We start from the raw sequence: 10,131 nt of genomic DNA, 5'->3' as shown, positions 1-10,131 counted from the left end.
TTCATTTTGGGGTGAACTATCCCTTTAAAAAACAAAAAGGGATTTCCTCAAACCTCTCCACCCTGAACATCATGCATTGACATCTCATCTTAAAGGGTTAGTTCACCCAAAAATGAAACTTCTGTCATTAACTCCTCTCCCTAATGTCGCTCCACACCCGTAAGACCTCCGTTCATCTTCACACACAGTTTAAGATATTTTATATTTAGTCCAAGAGCGTATGCAAGTGTAGGCACACTATTGAGAAGCCAATGCTGAATAAAGTCGTAGTTTTTGTTATTTTTGGACCCAAATGTATTTTGGATGCTTCAAGAGACTCTAATTAACCCACTGATGTCTCATATGGACTACTGTGATGATGTTTTTATTCCCTTTCTGGACATGGACAGTATAGTGTGCATACACTTGCATACGCTCTCGGATTAAATATAAAATATCTTAAACTGTGTGTGAAGATGAACGGAGGTCTTACAGGTGTGGAGCGACATTAGGGGAGAGGAGTTAATGACACATTTCATTTTTGGGTGAACCAACCCTTTAATGAACACTCTCAGAGCTTGTGAACATGTTTCTGCAGAGCGATTAGGACAGCGATGTGTGTTCTGCTTCAGGAATGCTCTCAACTAGACTCTGAACTCGTGCCAGAATGATCTCGTTGGCGCAGCTGCAGTCTCCGGTGCTGTAGGGGGCGCTGATGGTCAGCACGCTCGCCACACGAAGAACATCCCCGTCTTCAGTCACCGGGATTCGGTTCTTCTCCAGCCACAAACGCAGACTCTCCCTCCGCGACTTCAGCTCCTCCGCGCTGAGCACCTGCCTTCTGTCCGGAAGGAACAAACTCTTCATCCGCCTCTCCGATTCATCCGATCCATTCCTGACGATCTGAACATCGGACACCGCATGACCCAAAATCAGCCTCACTGATGGATGCTCCTGCTCGAGGAAGCTCACCAACACCACACTGTAAATAACAAACACAATATGACATGATTCAAAAAGCAAATGATTCATTTGAGTCAAACACTGCGTCCAAAATCAAATACTTCCCTACTGTATATTAAAGAGTTAGTTCATCCAAAAATGAAATGTCATTAACTCCTCCCCCTAATGTCGTTCCACACCCGTAAGACCTCCGTTCATCTTCACACACAGTTTAAGATATTTTATATTTAGTCCGAGAGCGTATGCAAGTGTATGCACACTATACTGTCCATGTCCAGAAAGGGAATAAAAACATCATCACAGTAGTCCATATGAGACATCAGTGGGTTAATTAGAGTCTCTTGAAGCATCCAAAATACATTTGGGTCCAAAAATAACAAAAACTACGACTTTATTCAGCATTGGCTTCTCTTCCGGGTTTGTGTTCAATCCTCAAATAAAGATTCAAACGGTTATGAACCAGCGAATTGATTCATGATTCGGATCGCGTGTTTGTATTTAGAAATTTGTTTTCTAATCACTCCCACAGCCGCTGTATTAGAATCACCCTCACAGCAGCGTTACCGTTTGTTGTAATTTGATGCAAAGGTAATATATTAAAAGTATGATTTTATACATTTAAATATATATATATATATTTTTTTTAAATTAATACAAAAAAAACGTTGAAATATTAACAATGCTGATGACCGTTAAAACGTGACTCACTGTGAAAAGGGTCCACGTGACAGACAGTAACGGTTTTAACGGTCACGAGGTAAATTCAAATTCAATTTAGTACCTACTCAGACAGTAACTTCACACAATTTCGGCCTGAACTATTTACATATTTATAAATGCTGTTTAAATACTGATATTTATGAATATAATTTTAAATGAAGTCACATATGTGAAGTCAAATATGTGAAGTCACATATTTGAATGGTTTATAAATTATATAGTATATACTATATAATTTATAAACCATTCAAATTAAAACGTCCCAATTAACTCGTCCATACAGAAAATCGTTAATACTTACAATTAGTTATAACATAAACTAACAATGAATAATGCTCCTAAAGCATCTATTAATCTTAGTTTCAGCATTTATTTACTCATGAAATAATACATTTTATTTATAAAGCATTTTAAAGAAAATCTCAGTGCTACAAAGGGTGAAAAAAAGCATTTAGAGCAATTAAGAATTAAGTTAAAATCAACACAATGTAAACACAAAGCAATTTAAACAGTGTAAGACTCGATCGATGCATTATTAAAATCAAAAGTTGTAGTTAATATTAGTTAATAGACATGAACTGACAACAAACAGTTGTGTTTTTATTTACTAACGCTTGTAACAAATGCATCAGGATTAACTAATGAGGCCTTATTGTAAAGTAGGACCAGGAAACCAGAGAAATCATATTCAGGTTCAAGTACTTTTGGTACATAATTGTTTTGCAGTTATTATTTTATGATGTTTACCTGGCAGAAACGGGGTCCACCGTGAACACGCGTCCCTCAAAGCGTTGCTGATCGCGAGCCGTTACACAAACCTCCTGATTGACAAACTCCCGCCACTGCTGAGGACTCCTGTCACTCCACTGCAGCATCTCTGCGAACTACTACAACTTAATTAATCAGCGTTAATTAATCAACTCCGCGACTTCATCCTCACGGTTTACGCTGATGAACTTCAGCAGGACGCGGCGTGCGTGAAACGTCACTGCCACAAACGATCGTGTGATTGGTTGGCTCGGTCAGTCAGATTTGAGAATCATAGGAAATGTAGTTTTTTGGGGCGGCGTGAGTTTGCGCATGCGCAGGCGAGTGTTCGTTTGACAGACTGCTGTTTGTTCCTGTCAGGATTTCATTTTCACATCATGTCGCGATACGGGCGACACGGAGGTGGTGAGTGCAATAATTCACGAGTAATTCACGAATAAAACACGTCCGAAGGCAGAATGCTTCATCTCATATATTAAATATTGCTTGTTATTGAAAAGATGTGTTGTGTTTTAGCTCGAGCTGCTAACTGTAATGGCGCCCTCACGCGCAGTAACGTTAAACACTGATTAATAATAATAGTCATGACTCGTGATCATTATTAATAATAAAACTAGTAATAATAATAATAACATTATATTTAAATACATACTTTGCTAAATTATCAGTTTGTTAGGTTTAATTATGTGGATGTTCAGGTATCGTTTTGTTTTTATTACTATTATTCTGTATTTCTTTTAAGTTTGTCGATGCTAAAATCGTTTAATCGAAACGGCAAGTGTAAAGTTTATCTTTTTATTAAATTGCAAAATCTACAGTTAATATAAAGTCTCGATATAGTCTCAATGTTGTTTTTGAAATAAGACTGAAACTAAATAAAATATCAGATGAAACATTTGCTAAAGTACTAAAATTACTTAAACTAACATAAATAAGTTAAACCTAAATATAATTGTTCTCTAAACGAACAAAATGAAATAAACTTAAAGGCACAATATGTAGGATTTTTGGATTGTTCAAATATCCAAAGATTATAGAATAATGTATTTTGTTGACCTGTTTACATTATCCCAATGCACAGAGTAGGATTATAAGATCACTTTAACACACATTTAGATGTGTGTGTGATATGATAAACAGCACTGCGTTACCACACACACACACACACACACACAGAAGTTTTGTGGAAGTTCGGAGTAGAATAAGAGCTCCGCCCAACCAACAGTCAAGACACGCCTTTGTTTTGAATTAAGAGATAAAAATTACATATTGTGCCTTTAAAAGAAAATAAATAAATACAATTATTAATAAAAAATTATTTAAAAAACTATAATAATACTACAATAACACTGCACATATATTGTTATTTTAACTGTCAAAACTTTGTCTCCTATCAAAATGTTTCTAATTACACCATCCATATACTATAAAAATAGCCAGTAGTATATTATTAAATCGTGATTTAAATGCAAGACTTTCTCCTTTTAGCAGTTTAATTCTTAATTATTGAACATTAGTCTCTTGTATCATGGAGTTAAACCATGGTAAGACCATTATTTAATTCATGATTCGGATCGCGTGTCAAACTGCTGAAATCACGTGACATTTTGAGGATTGAACACAAACGCGGAAGAGAAGCCAATGCTGAATAAAGTCGTAGTTTTTGTTATTTTTGGACCCAAATGTATTTTGGATGCTTCAAGAGACTCTAATTAACCCACTGATGTCTCATATGGACTACTGTGATGATGTTTTTATTCCCTTTCTGGACATGGACAGTATAGTGTGCATACACTTGCATACGCTCTCGGACTAAATATAAAATATCTTAAACTGTGTGTGAAGATGAACGGAGGTCTTACGGGTGTGGAGCGACATTAGGGTGAGTCATTAATTACATAAATTACATTTTTGGGTGAACTAACCCTTTAAACTTGTGCTTCTCTCAGAAACGAAGGTGTATGTGGGTAACCTGGGCACGGGGGCAGGTAAAGGTGAGCTGGAGCGGGCGTTCGGGTATTACGGGCCGCTGAGAACCGTTTGGATCGCTCGCAACCCTCCAGGATTCGCCTTCGTGGAGTTTGAAGATCCCAGAGATGCGGAGGATGCTGTGCGTGGCCTCGATGGCAAGTGAGTGGGCGGAGTCACGATTCAATGACTCACTCATACAGACTCGCATACTCTCTTGAGTAGGTACTTCATTTGAATAATTACTTCACAGCCGCTGAAAAAGTACATTCTATATACTATGAGTGTGTGTAGTATGAATGTAATTGGGACGCATTGCATTCGCCATGTTGTCGTTATCATGTGACCTACAGCGTCGGTCACTGGCATTCATAAATCCTCTCCCGCGGCTTCATGGGACACTAAAGTGCCCATCGAATGCACACTTCACAATCTCGCCGGAAGTAGTAGGTCATCCCGGGACTTTTTATCTGCTATTTTATGAGTATCATGAATTGGGACATAATTCTTTTGTCACATACAGTTATTCGCCTGCTATATAGCAGGGAAGTATGCAATTTCGGATAAAGCTATCGTTTGTTTCATTACTGGATGAATCAGTATTTTTGAACGAATCTCTTGAGTGAATGATTTAATGACTCACTCATAATGTCTTCACTTGTTTCATTACTGGACGAATCAGTGTTTTTGAACAAATCTCTTGAGTGAATGATTCAGTGACTCACTCATAATGTCTTCACTTGTTTCATTACTGGATGAATCAGTGTTTTTGAATGAATCTTTTGAGTGAATGATTCAGTGACTCACTCATAATGGCCCTCATTTATCAAAAGTGAGTACACCAAATTTCCAGCGTACACCTTGCGTACACCCAAACCCACGGTGACTTTGAGATTTATCAATATGGACGTTGGCGTACGGCACGCTCAAATCCTACGCCAGCTCAGGAGGTGGTGTACGCACGTTTGAGTTAGTGGGAAAATGCGCAGAAAAACAATTCCTAACACCACAAAACGCACTGACAAGATATGCTATATGACCCACTGTTAAAAACCACAACGACAACATTCAGTGCTTATTTTTGTGCAACATGAACGTCAATGTTTCATTTGTGTGACTTTACCAAAGCGTTTGATCTGTAGGCATATGTATTCCTCCAGTCGCGAGCCTGTGCGCTTTATCTGACGGTTCCTGGCCCGGCAGCTGCACACGGACTGGGACTAAAATAATTCAGACTGACAAAATAATAAAAATGACCTTCTTCTTTTAAATAATAATAAGATCAATAAAAACGACACTCTTCTTCTGAATAACAAGCGTCATTAAGAATAATAAGCATAATAATAATAAGAATCTTACAAATTGTCATGTAATTATTAATGTAAATGAATGGTAGTACTCCACATCACATCATCATCACTATTGTACACTCCAATACATGCCGTGATACGAAATTAAATGCTATTTTTTTCAAAACGTGCTGTAAAATAATGCATTGTGATGGTAATTTATCATCCAAACAGCTTTAAACTGCTGGAGTGCGCTTCTCAATCTCCACACTATTAAGAGTACTCGTTATTTGGGTCCATATTTTGTTTGCCTTTAATTCCACTCTTTAAACTCCCAAATAAAACAATTTCGGGGTTTTTTTCCACTTCCCTGGTGATCTCGATGGGCGCGTCTCAATCATCTCACTAGTTCAGTAGTCAGAGCACTGATCAGGGAGTCAGCCCATTGACTTATGTCCTGATCAGTGCCCTGACTAGTGGACTAGTGAGATGATTGAGACGCGCCCGATCTCCACGTCGGAGAAGTTTCGCTTCTTTGCCGTCTTCTGTTTGTCCATGGCGTAAAATGAGGGCGTGGGGGAGGCGGAGACTTGAATCTATAGGGGCGTGTTATTCTAATGACGATCGTTTTCAGCCGCCACATTTATCAAGGGCAGGTATTGCGTACACCTGAATTGCAGAGGTGCGCACAGCTTCATAAATCAGGCGGTGAGAGGAGTGTAAGCATAATCTTACGCCAACATATACACCCGTTTCTACGCAAGATTGATAAATGAGGGCCAATGTCTTCACTTGTTTCATTACTGGACGAATCAGTGTTTTTGAACAAATCTCTTGAGTGAATGATTCAGTGACTCACTCATAATGTCTTCACTTGTTTCATTACTGGATGAATCAGTGTTTTTGAACAAATCTCCTGAGTGAATGATTCAGTGACTCACTCATAATGGCCCTCATTTATCAATCTTGCGTAGAAACGGGTGTATATGTTGGCGTAAGATTATGCTTACACTCCTCTCATCGCCTGATTTATGAAGCTGTGCGCACCTCTGCAATTCAGGTGTACGCAATACCTGCCCTTGATAAATGTGGCGGCTGAAAACGATCGTCATTAGAATAACACGCCCCTATAGATTCAAGTCTCCGCCTCCCCCACGCCCTCATTTTACGCCATGGACAAACAGAAGACGGCAAAGAAGCGAAACTTCTCCGACGTGGAGATCGGGCGCGCTCAATCATCTCACTAGTCCACTAGTCAGGGCACTGATTAGGACAGAAGTCAATGGGCTGACTCCCTGATCAGTGCCCTGACTACTGAACTAGTGAGATGATTGAGACGCGCCCATCAAGACCATCACCATGCAGGGAAGTGGAAAAAAAACGAAATTGTTTTATTTGAGCGTTTTAAGAGTGTAATTAAAGGAACCTACAAAAACAAAATATGGACCCAAATAACGAGTACTCTTAATAGAGTGGAGGTTGAGAAGCGCACTCCAGCAGTTTAAAGCTGTTTGGATGATAAATTACCATCACAATGCATTATTTTACAGCACGTTTTGAAAAAATTAGCATTTAATTTCGTATCACGGCATGTATTGGAGTGTACGACAGTGGTGATGATGATGTGATGTGGAGTAAGATTCAGTCACATTAATAATTACATGACAATTTGTAAGATTCTTATTATTATTATGCTTATTATTCTTAATGACGCTTGTTATTCAGAAGAAGAGTGTCGTTTTTATTGATCTTATTATTATTTAAAAGAAGAAGGTCATTTTTATTATTTTGTCAGTCTGAATTATTTTAGTCCCAGTCCGTGTGCAGCTGCCGGGCCAGGAACCGTCAGATAAAGCGCACAGGCTCGCGACTGGAGGAATACATATGCCTACAGATCAAACGCTTTGGTAAAGCCACACAAATGAAACATTGACGATCATGTTGCACAAAAATAAACACTGAATGTTGTTGTTGTGGTTTTTAACAGTGGATCATATAGCATATCTTGCCAGTGCGTTTTGTGGTGTTAGGAATTGTTTTTCTGCGCATTTTCCCACTAACTCAAACGTGCGTACACCACCTGCTGAGCTGGCGTAGGATTTGAGCGTGCCGTACGCCAACGTCCATATTGATAAATCTCAAAGTCACCGTGGGTTTGGGTGTACGCAAGGTGTACGCTGGAAATTTGGTGTACGCACTTTTGATAAATGAGGGCCAATGTCTTCACTTGTTTCATTACTGGATGAATCAGTGTTTTTGAATGAATCTTTTGAGAGAATGATTCAATGACTCACTCATAATGTCTTCACTTGTTTCATTACTGGATGAATCAGTGTTTTTGAACAAATCTCTTGAGTGAATGGTTCAATGTCTCACTCATAAAGACTTCACTTGTTTCATTACTGGATGTATTTGATCGAATCTCTTGAGTGAATGATATTTTACCCCCTACTGGTGTACTGATGTAATTGATAAAAACTTTATTTGTGATTAGTTTAATAGAAAGTGCCAAATCCTGTGCTTTGTTTCAGGGTGATCTGTGGCTCTCGCACGCGTGTGGAATTGTCCACCGGAATGCCGCGCCGTTCCCGATACGACCGTCCGCCAACCCGCCGGCCCTTCGACCCTAACGACCGTTGCTATGAGTGCGGCGAGAAGGGCCACTACGCGTACGATTGTCACCGCTACAGTCGGCGACGCCGGAGCAGGTAAAGCTAGCCGTGATATGTACGCCGCTAAACCGTATTGATTAATAACACAGTCAATTTCCTTGTGATATTGTTCTCTTCTCTCTCTGTCTGATTTCCTGTTTATTTGTTTGTGTTGATTTTGTGGGGTTGCGGATGTTTTGTTGTTTTCTAAACTGATGTTTTCTCCAATGTTCTTTGGGATTTCATTTTAATGACTGACCTGGTCAAAACCTTTCAGGTTTCATCGTTTGATTCAGAGAGTCACGACCCTTTACGATTTCATGAGGCATCTAGCAAATCCCACACTTTTGACCGCCTGCTATGACCGGGCCACGGGCAGCCACACCCCTTCGCTGAGGCTCCTCCCACTGCTACTTAACTATTCATAGCTCCTCCCCCCCAACCCAAACCTGATGAGAGCGCCAATCCGAGTAAATTTGGCTAGTGATTTGTGCCTGCGCTTTTGATAAAGAGAGCATCGAGACCTCGACAGACCACGGTCCCGTCTAGAAAAAGCGCCTTGCACACTTCTATCAAGTCTCAATCAAGCGATTTGGCTGTCAATGCGGTCATCGTTAGAAAGCCAAGAGAACGACTAGATGCAGAGGTCGGCTGATGATAGATACTTCTAGATCGTCTAGATCTGCTAGACCTCGGTTCCAAAGAGGGTCGACCTGCAAAGTTGCAAGGTTTATTTCAAGTACCAATTAATGTGTCTCTCTGTATATCATTGCCTGAAGTCAAATCAGTCGTAGTGTTTAATGCTGTAAACCATTTTTTAACAACTGTTGGATGCTTTAGAGAACTGAGCTACGGGGCTGGGCGATATAACACTGCATGAGCATCTAGAGATCTCTTTTGCTCTGAAATTAGCCATCATTTTAACCAGTCGTTGTAGCTAAGTTGAAAAAATATATATATAAAAAAAATATAAAAAAAAAAAAAAAAAAAATATATATATATATATATATATATATATATATATATATATTTAAAATATATAATAATATATTATATTATAATATAATAATAAAATATAATAATAATATATTTTATTTTATTAAAAAAATCTATTTAGTTAATAATCTTGGAGTAAATTCATTAAAAAAAGAAACAAATAATCATAATAAAATATCACTATTTAATAAATAATATTACATTTTAATATTATTTATCCCCCTCCCATTTTTCACTATCACTATGCAAAGTAATACAAAATATATATATTTTCTCAAAATAAATGATTATCAAAGTAATCAATTAATGTTTTGCTCTGAAATCAGAAGAAAGTTGGGTTGGATTGAAAAAATTATAATAGTCATTTATAAATATAGTAATTAATAAATAGAGATATGTTTTGCTCTTAAATTAGCATCATTTTAACCAGTCATTGTAGATAAGTTAGATTGAAAAATGAATAGTAATATATAAACAAATACATCATATAATAGCAAAAAAATAATATAAAATTAAATAATATTTTCACTAATATAATTATGCAAAGCAATAAAAAATGCAATACATTTTTAGAAAATAATCGCATTAATCAATAATTGTTTTTCTATGAAATCAGAAGATTAATAATTTTTACATTGTAGCTGAGTTGGATTGAAACATTAATGCAAGACTGTTGCAAAAAAATAAAATATCTATTTAGTTAATTATCTTGGAGTAAATTAATTTAAAAAAGAAACAAATAATCACAATAAAATATCACTATTTAATAAATAATATTACAATTTAATATTAAAAAT

The 10,131-nt window shown here is 37.6% G+C and overlaps 2 protein-coding genes across 2 annotated transcripts in view; one reads left to right on the top strand and one right to left on the bottom strand.

Annotated features, from left to right (window-relative positions):
- Positions 1–462: 462 nt before the first annotated feature.
- Positions 463–2,666, bottom strand: gemin6 (gem (nuclear organelle) associated protein 6). Its single transcript, XM_067430861.1, has 2 exons — positions 2,410–2,666; positions 463–961 (listed from the first exon to the last, which is right to left on the bottom strand). Exons 1-2 carry the CDS (start codon positions 2,535–2,537, stop codon positions 583–585), a joined length of 507 nt encoding a protein of 168 aa, XP_067286962.1. The 5' UTR covers positions 2,538–2,666; the 3' UTR covers positions 463–582.
- Positions 2,667–2,693: 27 nt separating this feature from the next.
- Positions 2,694–10,131, top strand: part of LOC137057805 (serine/arginine-rich splicing factor 7-like) — a 16,998-nt gene continuing 9,560 nt past the window's right edge. The window contains exons 1-3 of the mRNA XM_067430860.1: positions 2,694–2,835; positions 4,380–4,560; positions 8,219–8,395. Coding sequence (XP_067286961.1) covers positions 2,808–2,835; positions 4,380–4,560; positions 8,219–8,395 — 386 coding nt within the window. The 5' untranslated portion in view covers positions 2,694–2,807. The remainder of the gene's footprint in view (positions 2,836–4,379; positions 4,561–8,218; positions 8,396–10,131) is intronic.

This window comes from Pseudorasbora parva, chromosome 22 (assembly GCF_024679245.1).
Source record: "Pseudorasbora parva isolate DD20220531a chromosome 22, ASM2467924v1, whole genome shotgun sequence".
In the NCBI taxonomy this organism is placed as follows: Eukaryota; Metazoa; Chordata; class Actinopteri; order Cypriniformes; family Gobionidae; genus Pseudorasbora; species Pseudorasbora parva.
The sequence above is the reverse complement of the archived record's forward strand: the minus strand, read 5'-3'. Positions and strand labels throughout refer to the sequence as shown.